This window comes from Lutra lutra, chromosome 14, assembly GCF_902655055.1.
Source record: "Lutra lutra chromosome 14, mLutLut1.2, whole genome shotgun sequence".
NCBI classification, from domain to species: Eukaryota; Metazoa; Chordata; class Mammalia; order Carnivora; family Mustelidae; genus Lutra; species Lutra lutra.
In genome coordinates, this window is record NC_062291.1 from 38,370,049 (window position 1) to 38,389,636 (window position 19,588).

General features: G+C 44.4%; 1 protein-coding gene across 28 annotated transcripts in view; it reads right to left on the minus strand.

The window, feature by feature from the left end:
* The window catches only part of KCNMA1 (potassium calcium-activated channel subfamily M alpha 1), a 729,891-nt gene that overhangs the window by 67,155 nt on the left and 643,148 nt on the right, over window positions 1-19,588 (minus strand). For all 28 annotated transcript variants that reach the window (XM_047701854.1, XM_047701853.1, XM_047701852.1 and 25 more), the window contains 3 exons: window positions 12,903-13,026; window positions 8,276-8,500; window positions 4,725-4,917 (listed from right to left, as the gene is read on the minus strand). In XM_047701854.1, the coding sequence (XP_047557810.1) occupies window positions 4,725-4,917; window positions 8,276-8,500; window positions 12,903-13,026 (542 nt within the window). The remainder of the gene's footprint in view (window positions 1-4,724; window positions 4,918-8,275; window positions 8,501-12,902; window positions 13,027-19,588) is intronic.

A 19,588-nucleotide genomic window follows, 5' to 3' on the forward strand; every position in this document is an offset into this window, starting at 1 on the left:
ACAAAGGTAAATTCAATCCCATGCTCCCTCTTTTCAGGCACTGACTCCAGAGGCTGAGAATGGACCCTTCCGTCCTCTGCTCGCTCTCCCTTTCGAGATCACACTCCGTTCTTGTCTTTTAGAACCATAGGGAAACAGTCTGGCAAGAGCCACTGTTGTACCGGTTGATTTAAATTGAAATGTTTTCCCCAGATAAATGCGTGCTAAATAATACACCAGCTCTCCAGCCAAAGGGAAGTGACAGGCGCTCTGTAAATAAAGGCACTTAGTTACTGGTAAAGAGCTGTAAAGTGGTTCTGAGCTGATGTTTGCTGACCAGCAAGAAGCAGCTTCACCTGCTTTATATAATTGTCACCGCAGTCTTGCCTGCTGTATATTAAAACTGCATCTCATAGACCCAACTGTCACATCGGATATACCATCCGGCATCGGGTAGGCCACCTCTCCCTGTGATTGTTTTTGACAACTGGGCATCACATCTCAGATCTTTCAGAAAGTGTCTGGTCCAGAATCCCTAGGCTGGGTCAGTTCTGACACCATGTGGGCTAGAACAGTGACACCAAAAGGCAATGTTAATAGAGGAGAAGGAAAAGAGGTTTTGTTGGTCTTGGAAACCAAGCAATGCACGGTGGCAAGTGTCTGGACACAGATCTCAAAAAAGAGCCTACTTCCTCAGTGTTAAGACCCGTTTTGCACATTACACTGAATCATGTTAGAAAAACATGCCATAAAAATGCATAGATATTTTGGCCCTGAAGCACACATTTGTCCTGAGTCCACATTTCTGTCCTGCTGGGTTTGGGAGAGATGGTCATATAGCTCTCAAGACAAAGCAAAGGAGGGGATTTTATAAGGACTGCAGAATAAATCATGATGAAAACTGGGGAGCAGTGGCCAGAAACCTCTGTTGTTATCACTCAGGGGAAGTTAGATTGCTTCCCCCAATGAAAAGAGGAATACAAAATCATTTTGTACTCTGTAATTCCAATTCACCTGCAGTGTGGGGATGACAAATGCCTAGAGGAAGGGTGGTGAGAATTTCAGGCCAATGAGCATTCCTGCTGGTCCAGAGGGTCTCAAGGAGAGACACAGTGACAGGGAAGCCTGGTTTGTCCCTCGAGCCCTATGGGCTGGGACAAACCCAAGGAGTGGGATGCCTGATGGGCAGCCCAAGGTGAAACCAGAGAACTCACCCATCAGAGGGAAAGTCATTTCCTGGGCTGATGGCCACCGCTTTGGAAAGTCAGAGTGTCCCCAGAGGAGAGTGTTAGAAACCAAGGACGAGAGAAGAGCAGACAGAGCAAGAAAACAAGGGGAAATGTGGGCTCAGTGTGCCTATAGTTCTCACAGTCTCTCACTGAGAGCAGAACGGGCTGCTTGCCAGCTGCGGGAGGCCTGAGCCCCATTCCACTGCGGACCAAGAGTCTGAAAATTGCCACGAGCCCTAAGATACATCCTCTGCCTTCTTTTGGCCCATGCTCACCTGCACGCATGTGTATGTGCGTGTGTGTATGAGTGTGTGTTTGCGGTGCCCATCTGACTCTCTCTCTTTTTTGGGCGGGAGGGCAAGAAAATAAGCTCCCTTTCCCTTTCTTTGTTATCTCCCACCAAAACGTATTTTCCTTGCTTATTCCTAAAGGGAAGGCTTTTGAGAACTGGGTATGTGCAGAGGGGAGGAAATGCATTTTTACCAGTTTGGCCATTATATAGGACCTAAGAGGCTGGGGTCTGGTTTCGGAGAGCTGGAAGGAACACCAACATCAGATACACATGTAACTCAATTGTGCATTGAGATTCTGATCTATGGACCTTGACAATTCCAATTATTGAATTGGGAGAAAACAGACATGTATTTTCCTGCCCCTCCTGCTCAACTCCATCTCCCCCACCCCCGAAGGGAGTGTTACTCCTGCTTCCGCTTCTTTCCATTCCCCTTGCTAGCTCCTGCCAGGAGAAGAGGAGCGTCTGATCGGGTCGGTCAGCGTGTTCACTGGACCAGGTTTTGTTAGCGTGCAAATTATTGTGCCTTAAAGCAGTGCACACAAGTCACCTGGGGACCCCGTTAGAATGCAGATTCGGACGCAGGAGGTTTGGGATGGGCGTGAGAGGCTGCATCTCTAACAAGCTCCTCGGGGGATGCCCGAGGACACGCAGGGAAGAATGGTACTTAAAGGCAGGAACCACATGTGGCTTGCCTCTTCCACTTCCTAGAAGGTCAGCTTACTGGCTCCTCACATCGTCAGTCACCTGCGGTCCCTGCATAGGGAGGGCAAGCAGGAGGCAGGCTTTAGCTCTCCAGGACACAGTGGGGTAGGTGAGACTCTCTTTCAGAGCCTTTACATATCGCCCTGCATCCTGGCTGAGCAGGTGGATTCCAAGATTTAGATTTGGGGGAGAGGCAAGGGATGGGGCGTGGAGAGGTCAAAACCAGGCTTCAGACCAAAACCAGGATCAGTGAGGGTTACCTCAAGCCACTCCTAATAGACACATGAAAAATGCTCCCTATCCCTCGGCATCAGGGAGATACAAATCAAAACCACAGCGAGATACTACCTCACACCGGTTAGAATGGCTAAAATGAACTCAGGCAACGACAGATGCTGGTGAGGATGCAGAGAAAGGGGGACCCTCCTGCACTGTTGGTGGGAATGCAAGCTGGTGCAGCCACTCTGGAAAACCGCATGGAGGTTCCTCAGAAAGTTGAAAATAGAGCTACCCTATGACCCAAAGATTGCACTACTAGGTATTTACCCCAAAGATCCAAATGTAGTGATCTGAAGGGACACGTGCACCCAAATGTTTATAGCAGCAATGTCCACAATAGCCAAATTACGGAAAGAGCCTAGATGTACATCCACTGGTAAATGGATAAGGAAGAAGTGGTATAGATGTGCAATGGAATATTACTCAGCCGTCAAAACGAATGAAATCTTGCCATTACAACACCACGGACAGAACTAGAGGGTATTAAGCTAAGCAAAATAAGCCAGTCAGAGAAAGACAAATATATCATTTCACTCATGAGGAATATAAGAAACAAAACAGATGAACATAGAGGAAGGAAGGATAAATAAAGTAAGGTAAAAACGGAGAGGGAGGCAAACCATTAGAGACTATAGCTAAGAGAACAAAGAAATTGAGGGTCACTGGAGGGGAGGTAGTTGGGGGGATGGCATAACTTGGTAATGGGCATTAAGGAGGGCACTTGGGATGGGCACTGGGTATTATATTTAAAGTGATGAGTCCCTAAATTTGACCCCTGAAACCAATACTACACTTTAAGTTAACTAACTTGAATTAAAAAAAAAAAAAAAATGAAGACTAGAAGCCACTCTATGCCAAATATGAAGAAAATTAGATGTTGACGCAACCATTGGAAGGGCTGTAGGAACAAAAGTTAAAGAGGCCACCAGTGGCTGTTTCACTTGCAACATGAGGTGAAAGTTTCCACAGGAGATGCGGGAGACCTCAAGGCACCTTGACGAAGGCCACAGCAGCCCCCTCAGTTCCTAGGAGCGAAGCCAATGATGCCGAGAAAAAAACTCCCCTAAGAGCCGCTTTGAACCTCATATCTGCCCAGGGTCGGGCTGCCGCTGCCTCCAAAGAACGAAGGCCTCTTTGCCTTTTCCAAATTTCAGATCTCATCCCTGGGCACCCCCTCCTTGCCAGACGCTGGTCCAGAACTGTTCAGTGAAGAGGATTCTAGGAACGGCACTGTTGAGCAGCTGTGGGAAGGAGGTGGTCCTGAGCTGACAGAGGACCACGCACGGGCAGCCTAATGGGTCTGGGCGGCCTCACGGAGCTGAGCTCTCCCCTGAAGGGGACACGGCGCTTCCCACCCCAGGGGCTCTAGCGCTAGTTCTCACGGGCTGCGCTCCCTCCACCTTCGGGCCTGGAATGATGGGATTCAGGCCCCCATCCAGTCCCCAGGGCCTCCCATCCGGTGGAACACTTACAGCAACGATCCTGCAGGTCACAGCAAGCCTGCACGGAGGCCCCGCGTCCCATCCTGCGGAGGCCCTGATGACTGAGGCTGTTTGTCACGAGGTTTGGCTGTGCTGCCTCTCTGAGACTTCTAGATGACATCTTTACTAGCAGCTATCTGCCCAGGATCCCAGAGAGAATGACAAGGAAGGCAGAGGCAGAGCAGAGAAGGCAGACGTGAATCATTTAACTGTCATGCCTCCTGTAAAGAACGTGCGGCCTGATGAGCGCCAACTCTAGCTAAATGACTTCTCGTGTCCATATTGTCCCCACTGTCCAGGGGTCACCATCCGTGGGTTGACATATAACAGAGTAAAGCTTCACATCCCCGTGCAGCAATAACAATGGCAAAGCTTAACATAGCTCAAGGGCAAAGACATATACTGGAGAGGAACGTGAAGAATTCTCCTGGCAGCGTCTTTCCAGGGCCTGATGCTAAGCAGGTGACCCGGGTCACCAAGCCACCGTTCGGGAAGACCACGGGGGTGGCAATTGAAAGGCTGCTTTTCTCTCTGGGACGGCAACCTATTCTGGATATGGGTGTTCAAGGTCTCAAGCCTGTTTCCCAGGATGGTAAGAAGAGGCAGCCGATGCCCCTTTGAAAGCCATCCCAGCGACGGCGGGTTTCACTGCCAGGCAGGCTGCTGTGAGCATCTTTGAATTACGGAGTGAAGGATATCCCTCTTGCCAGACCCTGTCCCCTGTAGGCACAGCAGAGAAGTATTACAGGCTGTCCTTACCTTGGGAATTAGCCTGCAAGACCCCGATGCTGTCATCAAACTGCATAGATTTGATGTTGAGTGACGCCAAGATGCATTCCTTGTCCTGCAGCGAAGTATCATCAATATTATTCTGATTGGCTGACAGGATAACGCACATGTCACAGAGGTTGATGTTGACGGCCCTTAAATCAGCCCGACTTAATGGCGTACCCTTTGGCATTGAAGAAGGGAAAAAAAAAAAAAGAAGAAGAAGAAGAAGCCAAAGTGAGTACGAGGGACGAGAGGGAAAGAGGGGAGAAAAAAAAATAAAAACAAATTAAGGATCGAGCCAGAGCTTTGGGAAATTATTTAACAAGTATCTTTTTTATGCCTTGACATTAAGCTGGCCTAACTACGTTCAAGGGAATAGGAGCTGTGTGCTAATCTAAAGGGTAGTCAGTGCTGATGGCGGCATTTCAGGCTTGCTCTCCACACTCCATCAAGCCGTTGCTAACAAATGAGGGAGAGGAATAATGCCAGGTTCCTACATCTTCTTCCTGCCTGGAAATTGTCTTGATTTAGGAAACTGTCCTGTGGCAACCTCTGGCTTTCAGAACCTAACGAGAGGGTGGGTTTCAAATGCCTGTTTATTTAATAGCAGGTCACTTCTGTCTCGGGCAAAACAATGCAGCTCCAACTAAAATTTCCAATGCAGCCAAGGGGAAATAGCCAGTGAGCACGGTGTGATCCAGGTGAGGGTGGGGGTTGCTGGTGGTGCCGCTTATTAACCTGGAGGAGGTGGGAGGGTTGGAAGGAATGTGCATCTTGCAAAGGTGCGGGGAGAGGAGTTAAGCTTAAAGTCAAATGATTGTATTGCATATTTTCAGCAAGAAAACAAAACAAAACAAAACAAGGGGGGAGCCTAGGTGGCTCAGTCAGTTGAGCATCCCGCTCTTGGTTCCGGCTCAGGTCCTGATCTCCAGGTGGTGAGATTGAGCCCTTGGCTCTGCACTGTACATGGAGCATGTTTAAGATTCTTTCTTCCTTTCCCTCTGCACTCCCTCCTGTTCTCCTTCTCAAAACAAACAAAACCAAAACCAAAAAACCAAAACAAAACAAAAACGAGAAAATTCCCTAATTGACCAACAACATAGGGATGGTTGAATACACCACTGGTCATACAATCAAGGGAAATCTATGCAGTGGGTAAAGAGATCAAAACAGTTCTCCATGTGGCATAGCCTTGGAAGGATCTCTGAAACAGTGGGATGAGTAAGGGGGGGGAACCCACAAAAAAACAAGTTCTAGATAATTCAGAAAGTATGATTTCATTTATGTAAAAAGAAACCCACAACATAAAAGTATATCTTCATGAATATACTTATAAATGCATGTACCTTTCGAGAGAAATTTCAGAAAAAATATACACTAAACTAATAATAGTAATTACCTCTAGGGAGGAGAATAAGATTGGGTGTAAAGGAAAAAGTTTGTTTTTGACTTCACATACTTCTGTCTCATTTGAATATTTTATAACAAGGATGTATTTGTATTTTACCAGTGTAATTAAAAATAAATAAGCCAGTAAACAGATTTTTTTTAATCCCATAACAACAAAAAGCACTGGGCGGGTGGGGGGCGGGGCAGTGGGGAAGAGAGCAAGGAGGTAATGACAGAGAGGTAGATAACACAAGCTCAGGATTAGTGGTAGAGGGGAGAGGTGTGACCTCCACATGCTCTGTGTCCCTAGGAGGGATCATAGCAGAACGGATCAGGCCATCCCATGTCGGGGTTCCCCGGGGCCATAGGACCTCATTCTAGAGTTCACATACTTGGTTTTCCAGCCTGAAACCAGCTTCTGCTTTGCCTACATGGAGCTCTGAGTTGCCTTCAACTCACTGACTATATTGGGTGGGTGACTATATTCTGCCCACCACCAGATATCCCTGGAGCCCTTCCTCCCATTCTTCCTCTTCGAGAAGGGGCTGTGAGCTGACGGTATGTGACCACACAGATTGAGACCATCAACCGCCTTTTATGTCTCAGTGAAAGTCATGATTCTGTTCTCAGCCTCCAAAATACTAAGACAAAGTGATATGATGGAGAAGAGGCATTTAGTGCTATGGGGCTGAGAAGCAGCTAGTTCTGGGCTCTGGAGCAGTATGGTATCCCTCAGCACAAAAGTGTGACCGACTTCCTGAATCATTTTGCCAGTTCATAAGCCTCAATTGCCTACATCCATATTCTTTTAATTTTCACCTTGTAGGGAATCCAGCAGTAATTGTGATATAAGACAATCCCTGCACAGTTGTATACACATGATTTCAAAACTCAAGAAATACAAATGACATACTAGGAACACCAAGTTTCTGTGGGCTGGCTCCAGATGTGGGCCACTGTGTAAACCATGAAATATAGAAGACAGAGATGAAGGCCCATTTTGTACAATGATACTGTGCTTGAGTACACTAAATTTTGGAGGGTTTAAAAAGGACCTGCAAATATGAGAGCTTATTCATACACAGATCTATCGGTGAATGCAAGTATGGAAGGGTACACAGAAGGAAACACACATGTATACACCACACACAAGCATGTGTACACACACACACACACACACACAGACTCACGTAGGCCAGCAAAATAATAAGCTTTTTACAAAATACGTCTAGATGCCAGTCCATGTGTCTCTAAGGGACCACGTGGAAAAGCACATGTAGGAAGACAATCATGAACATACATACTCAAGTCTATGATGACTGAAATTAGAAAGGTATATATCCGTTTACGGTCTTCTATGCATAGGACTATTTGTTTTTCTTCAGGTCAGTATTTTTAACTACCTGTGTTAACTAAATCTGTTTACCCATTTATCAAATCTAGAAATGTTTAAAAGTTTATGAAAAATATATTGATTAATGATTAGGAAGTAATTAGATGATTCCAAGATCATGTACCCCGTGTCCTTACACTAAATTATGGAGTCTCAAAATGTTCCTTTTAGATTTGGGTCCTAGCATTTTTTAAAACCAAGTATATCCCATGCGCATAGGCACACACATACATACGAGCCCATCAAAACATTTCTAGGCTTCTAAATGAATGGGAGGCAGGGAGTGGCCAGGAGAAGGGGTTGGCAGCAGGAATAAAGAAAGAATTCTGTTAAATCCACTTGGTTAAAAACAGAAAGTGGTACAACCAAGATTTACAGAAGCATTAATAATGTCACAAATAAGAGGATAGAAGAAGTTCCATAAGTAAATTCTGCTATAAGCATCATAATATCTCAAAGCACTAGGTTTGGGTAGACAAGAGAGAGAGTGTAGAGACACTGATATGGTAATGCCTTCGATACCAGCCTAACTTCATGCTCAATGAGCAGCTGAACTTGGCTGCAAATTCCTTTTAATAAGGTCTCCCAGGGTTTAGCTATTCCTAGACAGAGCAGAGGGGAAGGGCTGAGTCCTCGGGCCCATAACCAGATGAAGAAGCAGATGCATGATCAAAGCTACAACTACCATATCCATTTGGGATTTTCTTTTGTGAAGGAAAAGAAGGAAAAAGCATCACTAATGTGACCTTAGACTTACAGGCAATATGGACACTTTGGGGAAGTTATGAAGCGTCTCCCATTCCCGCTTGAGGTACTCAATGGAGCCCACGAATACGATGTGCTTGAGCTCGTGGTAATGAAAGTTGCTGGCACGGAGTGGCATCACCAGGTTCCGGAGGCCAATCAGGGCTGAGCTGACATCACCAAAGATGCAGACCACGACGTGGCCGCTCAGGACGGTCATGGCAGCTTCGCTTCGAGTCTGCAACACGGAGACATAGAGCAGCATTGGAGAAAAGACCTCATAGGTTGCAGTAAGGATTTAAAAAATCACTTTCATCAAGATAAACATTTGCTGAGTGCTTACTATGTGTTTTTTTTAAATTTCATTAATGTGACAGACACGCCATATATTGAGTATGTGTGTATACATTATACTGGTGTAATAAATATATATAAACATATACCCACACATACCATGACCTTCTTTGACCAAAATTTAAGAAAGTTATGCCATAACACATAGGAATCGGTAGCCTTTCCTGGGGCAGGGTGGATAAAAGGGAATAGTAATATTTATGTTGTTTAGAAAGAGAAGTCTTAGTTTCCATGAAATTATTGATAACATAAGCTGCCTTTTCTAGCTTTCTTGCTGAAATGATGATAAAATGGTAAGATCTATGCTAGTCTCAGCTTGAGAAGTTTGAGTTTTGAGTTCTGGGCTCACCAATGGGATTTCACACACTATCAGTACATCAGTAGGTAGAACACAATATCCTAAGCCAGGGGCTGGCAAATTATGGCCCACAGGCCAAATCTGGCCTATACCCTGCTATTGTTTGGCCATGGCTGGTAAGGAAAGATTGGTTTTTACATTTTAAAATGGTTGAGAGAGGGGCGCCTGGGTGGCTCAGTGGGTTAAGCCGCTGCCTTTGGCTCAGGTCATGATCCCAGGTTCTGGGTTCGAGCCCCACATCGGGCTTTCTGCTCAGCAGGGAGCCTGCTTCCTCCTCTCTCTCTGCCTGCCCCTCTGCTTACTTGTGATTTCTCTCTGTCAAATAAATAAATAAAATCTTAAAAAAAAATTAAAATAAAATGGTTGGGAGAAAAAACATTTTATAATATGTGAAAATTGTATGAAATTCAAATTCCAATAAAGTTTTATTGCAGCACAGCAACACAGCCATTCTTATTCATTAGTTATTGCCTGTGGGTGCTTTTACGTTACAACAACACAGCTGATTAGCTGTGACAGAGACCATGTGACCAGCAAAATCTAAATTACTCATTCTATGATCCTCTGCAGAAAGTTTGCGACCCCTCTCTCTCCAGGACATTCCTGGAGAGGCCCACCTGGGTAAGTCATCAGAGGAAGACTCCCAAAGAACCATTAGAAGGATGTAGAGATGCACCAACAAGAGCAATAAGCTCGTGTCTTCCCCCGACCCTAGGCTTGATCTCAAATGAATGAGTAAAATCACCCCAGTGAGTGAAGAACCCCAACTTCCCATGCAAATGGTTAGCCACTGCCACACTTTTGCTCACTGTGTTAGCGAAGAGAACAAACACAGGAGGCCACTTAGCGGCCTTTCTCCACTCCTCCTTCTGGTCCAGTACCTCCCATTCCTGCCTTTCTTCCTCCTGATTCCACCCCCCGCTTGCCTGGATGGCCCCCTATGGCTTACGATGCTTTTGGGGAGGCATATTAATGTCCACTGCACATATCAAACTCTGCTGGATTTAATCCCTAGAATTGACCAGTGTATTGATTGTTTAAATGCCAATATTACAATTCACAACAATGTCAGGGTTATTACAGTAACCCCCAAAGACGAGAAGAAGCCAGCTTTCCCTCCCTGATCGTTAGAATAAAGCAGGGGCTGTCACCATTATCGGTTTCCCTCTGCAATAGCACAGGAACACCTAAGACAGGGACTGTGAGATACATCCTAGAAACAGCGACTAAGGAGGACCCACTGGGAGGTCAACACCCCACATCACTGCTTCATGGAGAAGACCTAGAGTTAGTTATCTCGGCTGCTTGGAAGTCTGAGTGCCTGGATACTGTTAGCAGAACATCAATCAGCCTGTAACATGCTGTGATGGGGTTACTAATTGCTTTTAATTGGAGTCTAGCTCTCTTCAATGAACCTGAGGAATACAAACTGGGTCCAGAGTGGGGGCTAGAAACCTACAATGCAGGGTGGGGGTAGGGCTCTGTTTAGCAAAGTGGCTGACCACAGGGGCTGAGCTCTGTGGACTGAAACACCAATCCTTGCACGGGCCACAGTAACATCACCGGAAGAATCTTATCAAGATCCCAGTTCCCCGAGAGTCGGATTCTGCCCGGCTTGAGACCTACCAGAGCAACTACTCAGAGGTGCGTCTGCTGCTTTACATACATCCTTGAAGGCCTCACCCAGACAGGACCTTACTAGTCTTAAACGCTTCAAAACACAATTTGTCTGCATAGGAAGATTTCGCTAGCCACTTAGATACATCCTCGTCCCTCTCCCCTAGATTTGAAAAGCATTTTGTGCCTCTATAACACTTAGCTTTAAATACATTGTTTCATGGTTACATGTTATGTCTTCTAATTAGATGATCCTTTCCTCCTCAAGATGGAGGCCACTTCATGTTTTCTAACCCCCAGAGCTGTTAGTGTCCTGCACCCAGGGTTCCATGCAACCCCGAAGCGTCTTCACACAGCTGGTTCTTTTGAGTATTCTCATCTCTGCTCCCCTGGGACTTCAGAGAGGGCTTCTTGGACCACACTGTGGTCCTAGCACCTCCTGGAGCCCTCTCTAGCCCATGGCCCTCCTTGATTGTCTTCATAGCCCTGTATCAGTGTCTGAAATGCTTTTCTAGATCCCTTCGTTTACTTGGAGATCTTCTCTTGGCCTCCCCTAGAACATAAGCCCTGTGACAGCAGTCATCATAAGGGGCCTTACCCCTGGCCACAAGAGCAGGGCCTAGCACATAAATGGCCCGTTATAAATCTTCCTCTAAATGATGTTATTTTTCAGGGGCGCCTGGGTGGCTCAGTGGGTTAAAGCCTCTGCCTTCGGCTCAGGTCATGATCCCAGGGTCCTGGGATCGGGCCCCGCATCAGGCTCTCTGTTCGGCAAGGAGCCTGCTTCCCCTTCTCTCTCTGCCTGCCTCTTTGCCTACTTGTGATCTCTGTCTGTGAAAGAAATAAATAAAATCTTAAAAAAAAAAAAATATGTTATTTTTCAGAGGACAGAAGTAGTAACTCACTTCCCTAAACTCTGTCATGCCAGAAGGGACTTTGTTTGTATGCCAATCAGCTATACCCGCTTCAGGAGTATGGGCAAGCCATTAAACCCTGGATTCCAGCTATGAGATCCAGCCCTCTACCAGCCACAGATGGGTAACACCAGTCTGAGTTTGGGTCAACAGAGCAGAAGTGCAGCGAACACATCACGATGTAAATGCACGCAGCCCCCTCATGATTAGAACCATTTGCGCTCCTGCTCAATCGGGCAATAGCTGTTTCTTGAGAATTCTGACTTTCTGGGCTTTTGTCTGCAATGTTCACACCTCCAAGACAGCCTCTAGCACAACCCTGTATTGGCTCTTAATTGCTTGATTATAATTAAACTGAGAAAACACACACACACACACACACACACTCTCACTCAGATAAAACACAGGAGAAAATCCAGTGGATTAGAGTACAAAGCCTTTCCGAGGAACTGGAGCAGCCCTTTTCTAAGAAGGGCGGCCATGACATCAGAAATGATAGGATTTTCCTGGCTGACACAAAGAAGCAGGGCACAGCAATCTGCAATGAGAAGGCATCTGACCTTCCTGATTATTAATCCATTTTTCATGGATTAGGAGGACAATAAACTGTAGGGAACCTGATATGGGCATTAAAACCTAAAGCTGTTAAGAGGACAAGTCCAAAGAGTAGAATGGATTATTATCTATGCTGACATTCCTAGGAGAGACCAGAAGAAGCCCACTGCTGCTACCAATGTGACCCAACCATGAAACAGGGCTCTGAGCCCCCACATCTGAGGTGGCCCCATGGCTCATCATTGTCATCATCATCAAATACATTTTGTATCATGTGCTAAGAAGGATCCCAAATGTACAAGGCTATTATCTAGAAGAAGACAAGACATTGTTATAAACAAGTAACATTGTTTATTTTATTGGTAGCATTCACAACTCTTCCCGGTATTTAATAATAGTAATAATAATAATAATAATAATAAGGAGGAGGAGGAGGAGGAGGAGAAGTAGTAACTCTATTGAGTCACTGCAATCCTAGGAGTTAAGGTCAGTCTCATATCTCATCTTCTTACAGGTAAGAAAACCAAAGTGTAAAGAGGTCAAGGAGAGTCACATCCATAGGAATTAGATACATACTGCCTCCCATGATGCCTTGCACACAGCACAGGACTGCCCCATATTGTAATAAGCCAATAAATATTCAGAGATTAAAAATTCCATACTTGATACATATTCTGATGAGAGTTCTAGCTGCTTTAATCTGAGTCCCAAATTTTAATGATCAAAAAATAGTTAGGACCAGGGACTATATCTTTGCACCAGCCAGTTAGGGAAACCTCATTCCTAGCAATGGTAGTTTGGGACCGAAGTGGATGGCACAGATTCTGTGGCCCGCCACTCACCAGGATGACTTTCTCTATCTCCTTGGGTGCGCACCAGTGAAACATGCCAGTAGAGTCATACTTCTTCACGTTGGAGTCCATGTTGTCAATCTGATCATTGCCGGGAATTAACAAGGGGTCATGCCTGGGGAGAAAAGGACAAGAAAACCTAAGTGGAAAATGTAATAAATTATAAATGGAAAGTGCCCCCTGAGTTATATCTCAGAGGAACTGAAAGATGCACAGGAAGTGGTTGTCACTGAAGGCCATTCTTTTGCTTGCAGAACCCGTTCTTTGAAAGACAACTGCCCCAACCACCGCCACCACCTGGAAAGGCAGGCGACCTTTATCAGCTAGTAATTCTGCCTTTCCCCTCCGGTTCCCATTTCTCTAAAATGGCCTTCACTTCGTTTTGTGGATTTAGACTCTTTTCATGGATACCTCTCCTCCCTCCTTTTCTCATTTTACCAGCTATCCAGTCTCCCCGGTGTTTGCGTGTATGTGCGCACGCACACACACCCACACACACACACACACACTCGCTCACACCAAAGGGTTGTTATTAGCATTGGCAATGAAGAGGAAGGAATAGGAATAGAGCCTCATGCTGACTGACTGGCGTGAGGATGGAAAGCCAATTACCTGCTCTTCCTGACTACAACTTCTGACGTGATGCTCTTCGCAGTAAAAGCTTTAACAGGCTGCACTTTAAATATTTTAGCAATTTGCCCAATCAGATTTTGCTCTCCCCGGCTGAAGCCCTTTAAAGATTCAGCAGCATGTCACTTCAGAGCAGATTGACTACCAAATGCCCACATCTGGAATACATGATTTCAATACTAAACAACACCCTCTCTCCTTGCCTTGACAACTGTATTTGCCCTCGCCATCCGATGACGGTCTCCCCTACCCCCACTGTACCTCCCAACTGCAGCCATCCTTGGATGAGAGCTCAAGCTCAGACGCATCTTAATAAACTTGCCTTGAATTCACTCTCTTGCCTTGTTTACTGGTGGAAAGGAAAGATGCTGCTACAGAGGCCACCCCTCCAATGGGCTGGCAGAGCCTCACTGACAACCTTGGGAATTACAATAAAATCAGGCGGGTCTAACAGGCTCACAGCATAAGAGACATAGTCCTACAACTTGGGCCATATTCATTGTCCAGATTCCATCTCTAGTAGTGATTCCATATCTCAGTTTTGGGGGTAGGTCGTTAGGGTTTCTACAACACCGACCGCATATAATTAGGACAAGTCCCAGGCATACACATACCTACGTGTCCTTACAAGGGAGCTATCTTCTCTAAAGAATATCACCATTTCAAGATAGAAAACATAAATAGGTTCAAATTCCAAAAACATACTATAATGTGATTTTGCCTTTTAAATCATCTATTTTAAGCATCAGTGGGTGACCATTTAGTTTTTATATTTCTCCCCTTGATGTTTTCTCTGCTACTTCTCATTTAGATGTCCACTACATAGAGAGTGGGATAGGAATCTCTCCTACGTGATCCATAGACCTAGAATTAAGCTTTCGGGATATCAGGATATGTATCATGAACACCCTCCCCAATACTCACTCTACCCGCTTAAGATGGGAAAGTTCTCACTGCCTTTATTTACGCCTGAGAATCTCTTTTGGGCGATGCCAAATACCAAATACTATGTGAGGCAATCCTGCAAAGTTGTCTTCAACAAACATGCTAGATTACTATAGGAACTGTCATATCTAATCTTCAAAGGAGAAGAACAATCCACCTTGGAATAGCATCTCGGTAGCTGAGCTGTTGAGAGGTCTGAAGGTGTTGTAAACCACCAGGCCACCTTTCAAATACCAAACTCGGTCAAAAATGCTAAAATAAAAAGGCAGTTGCTCCTAAGAACTGGTCACAGATCAGGGCAAGAGCAACTTTTGTTATTTTTTTTTTTTTCACCCTTGAAGAATCTTTAATAGTTTTTATAGATATCCGTCTATGATAGGTAGGTGGACAGAAAGCACCAAAGATAAGAGATTTCAGAAAATGAAAAGAATGAAACCTTCCCAGCCCTAGGAGAACATATTCTAGTTGCAAGAGGATCTTAATAAATTTTCCTGGAAGAAATAGAGCCAGCTTCAAATTCTCTTAACCAGACTTCCTCTGGTTACAGAGGAAGTATTATCTCAAAACTTCCTGAGAGCTGCCCCTATTGCCTCCAACCCTCATCTTACGAAAGTAAATAAACAACCCTGATGATCAGTTATCCCTCAATGAGAGGGAAAAAGACAGTATTCTAATGTCAAGTCTCACTAACTGGGGTGAAGGTCTGGGAAAAGCATGTTGTAATTTCTTTTTCAAAAAAAAAAATGTTATTTGTTCTCAAAGTATAGTGGACATACCATGCTATATTGATTTCAGGTGTCATTTGACACTAGGGTTGCAAGCCATGATTGGCACTGGGATATCCAGAAGCATCTGAGAAGTCTCTGTGGTCTGCCATGCTGCTCTCTGTACTCCCTACACGCCTCTCACCCTCATCTGGATAATTTAAATGTATTACCCAGGACTGCCCCCAAAGGGTCTAAGCTGAGGACCATTAAAAATCTCCCCAAACAAAAACATCCCCTTTTCTGGCCAGCCATGGTACCTGGACTTTGACCTTTGATTTCTTGAATCATCAAAGCAATGAATAAACATGAATTTTCTATTTTGATCTAGGAATGGAGGCTACCCTGATGATTAAGATGCAGTCCCTAGTCAAAGAGAAGGTCATAATATAGCGAGAGAAATGTCAATCAATAGTTGTGATACAGTGTGATGAGTGTTATATCATATAAGGTGGCATGAGAATACCAAGAAAGAAACTGTTAATTGCCTGGGATTTGAGTAACATTAAGGAAGGCTGCCCAGAGAAGGGAACATTTTATCTGATCCCTGAAAGGTGAGGAGGAATTGCAGATTTTAGTGTTGATCTACGAGCAGCCATTAGGACTCACTCAGAGACTTGAGGCCCAAATAAGCCCCAGGATGGTCCCCCAAACCATGGCTGGCGGTCCTCAAAGAGAAGATCGAATCCACTGATTACATATGACTGATTGAAAGCAGGCTAGGAAATGTGTGGAATTTGGATAGAAAAAAATCAAGCTTCCAAACATGAAGAATGTCATAGAAATGGAAGGGGTTTAAAAAAAAAAAAAATGATGTGTTTCTCAAGGTACTGGATTTCTCATTTGAGACATTCCAGAAAAGCCGGGATACAGAGATTTCATTATAAATGTTGCGTGAACCTAGAAGAACTTCAAGGTTTAGCACTGCTCTCTCACTGAGAAAGTGGTTGCTAGAAGTGTTCTGGAACTATCGGGCCACCGCTGGGCATCAAAAGGCCAGGGGGCACTAAGTAACTGAAGAAAGGTTGTTGTTAGAGTGAAGATGGGAGATAAGAAGAAATAAAGACTGAAGACTTCAGAGTTCCATGAAGGATCATGGGTATTCCTCATCCACTGGGTTCTACCATCTAGAAGGAAGCTTGGAACATGATTCAGTCCAACAACACAAGTGTCTGTAACTACTTTGAGCAAGACAGGATGAATTTCCTTACCATGTCTGTTCCTGTAGTTATTTCAAGTGGCTTAAGTTGACTTAAACTGCAGAGATTTCTGACATAGGTGAACACTGAAAAGCCAATTGGCCACAGGAACTTCCAAACTAAGGTTTTTGGAGTTTACATCAATAAAAGAAAGTTTTAGCATTTGCCACTGAGCACAACAGCCAATAGTGCTGTAGTCAGGGGAGGCCCAGGAGAAGAACCAGACAGTTTGTTTTACCTAGAAAGGAAGTCCTCCAGAAATCTCCATGAACAAAGCATCCAAGCAAAATTTATTTACAAAATGATTAAGAGAACCACATTCAAATGTTCTCAGATGATTCCTCAAAGACCACTTAGTTGGAAGTAAGGAGAAATACTAGATATTGTCTTTCTGGTCTTAATTATTTTATGCATTTCCTCAACTCACAAAGTAATCTCAACTCCTCTAAAATGCACTGTAATTGATTCAAGACTCATTTGTCATTTACCATGGAGCCAATGTACATGCATTATTTTAAGGTTACAGAAACTCTGTGAGGTGAGGTCTATCTACTGCATAGTTGGTCAATGAGCATAATTTTGTCCCCTACAAACTCTGTGTATCAAAGTCTGAACTTTTTTTTTTTTTTTTTTTTTTTTTTTGGTGACTGGATGATACAGTCTTCAAAGAGGTAATTAAATTTAAAAAAGGTCATTAAAATGGGCCCAATTCAGTATGGCTGCTGAACTTAGAACAAGAGGAAATTTAGACCCAGACACGTAGAAACATGTGAAGACACAGGGATGAGACAGCCATCTAGAAGCCAAAGAGAGAGATCTAGAACAGAGCTTTCCTTCACTGACTCAGAAGAAACCAACCCTGCTTGTACCTTGATCTTGGTCTTCCAACATCCTGAACTGTGAGAAAAATCAATTTCTATTGATTAAGATTTCCAGTATATACCACTTTGTTATGGTAGCCACAGGAAATTCATAAACAGTCCACCTCGGAAAATGGGCACAATGTATTAGCTATCGGTCTCTAGAAGTGACCCCAGCTGCCCTTCTTGCTCTTCAGTTGCATGTTCATTTCAGGGAGAAAAGCATTCTTCCACCAGTTTAGAAATACACAGAATTAGACCAGAAATACACAGTATCTTATTCAAAGAGTTTGGACCAATATCCCTCCCTCCTCAGGCCCACCCCACCCCAACATACATATACAATTATATGTGTTCTGCCCCAGAGGGCACGTCTCTCTAGTATTTAAGTTGCAACAACATTTTTGGATCGGTACCTATGACAACCCAATTCAAAGGAAAGAGGAAGCCTGTTAATTTACTCATTTGAGGGACATCGGGGTGGCTCAGTGGGTTAAAGCCTCTGCCTTCGGCTCAGGTCATGATCCCAGGGTCCTGGGATAGAGCCCCGCATCAGGCTCTCTGCTTAGCAGGAAGCCTGCTTCCTCCTCTCTCTCTCTCTCTGCCTGCCTCTCTGCCTACTTGTGATCTCTGTCTGTCAAATAAATAAAATCTTTAAAAAATTAAAAAATAAAATAAATATTTTAATTTACTCATTTGAACCAAGAGTCTTTCTCCAAAGGTGGTAGAAATCACTGAGAGCAGGAAATGACTTTTTTCTTTCTTGACCATATAGCATAGTGGCTTCCACCAAAATATCTCTCTGTCAGTCTTGGTTATCTACTACTTGCTACATTGTGTCATGTCTCGGTTTCTTCATCTGTAAGATGAGAGTGTTAATCACCATCATTACTTAATGGATCCCATTTAAGGGTTACGTGAGTAAACACCATCATACCCTTAGCATAGAACCTGACTCAGAACATGCCCTCAATAAGTGTTAACTACCATTATTATTATCATCTTTCTTTCTACTTTGCTAAAAGCTTGCTCATGTATTTGTAGCTCTTATGAAGGGAGACAGCAAGGATAGAGTAGCTCAATAATGCAAACATAAGGTTACTACCATTATTTCTACTACCATTGCTACTACAAATGGATAGCCACCATGAGTGGAATTGTCACAAATGTTGCAAGGTGGAAACTTTCACCTCCGTTTTATGATCTACTCACGACTGTAACACTTGCAGGTAATTTCTACTATTATTACCCATCTGTGTGGTTGGGAAAGAGAGTGGGTAAGTAACATGGCTAATGTGGCACAGCCAGTGAGAGGAGAGGCAAGGTTGGACCAGACAAGTCTTGACTGGAAGCCAAGGCTGCTTGGCCCCATCCCACCACTGCCCATTTTCAGGAGGCAGCTGGATTTTGTTCATTCTCCACTGCAGAGCTCTGAAGCACGGTGCCCTGAGCTGCAAAGACAGGCAGACTGGCACAGCGTGGGGTGAGCGGGGATTCATGAATTGCAGAGCTAGTATGAATAATCAGTAGGAAATTAGCCCATGAGCCTTTGTCAGGACAAGGTGCTAAGGAGAGCTTCAATAATCAATCAAGCCTGGGAGAGCTTTTTCCATGTTCCAGTATCTGAAGTCTCCGTTCAGGAATACCCACATTTTTACAGCAACTGAGGAGCCCCGGTGAGTTCAATTTTTCATATCTCTGCGTCTTGAATCTTAGCTCATACCCCCAAAGTCCACAGCTAGAAATTAAGCATGCCTGACTTCAAATAAAGAATAAAAATCATTGTTTTGAGGATTTGCAGAGCAAGGAATGCTACTTGCCATCAATTAATCTGAGGAAGTGAACTAAACGTCCTTCTACAGCAGAAACACAAAAAGCTTGCCTTGAAGACAAGTGCCTAAAGCAAAACCACAAATCCCTTTCCTAGCGAACCTGCTGTGGGGAAGCCAGTATTATATTTTAAAGAGCACAGTTCCCCTTACAGGCAAATACAGCAAATCCCAGTTCTTCTGTGGCAGTGGGTTCAACACTGGCCTTCAGAAATTTACATTAAAGTACAAGTAAACAAACCACCAAAAAAAAAAAAAAAAAAAGTGTGAAAGAGGAAAGTTACAACATGGTTTTTGAATTGCATCCTTTGCTTGAGTGCTTGAGTTTTGGGAGCTCATTTCTCATCTGGTAAGGTCTCTCCTGTCCTTCCAAGAATCCCAGGTAGGCTGGAGCCCCCTGCAGTATCTCCCTGGGAAACCAGAGGCTAGATAAACTGTGGAGAATTTCTC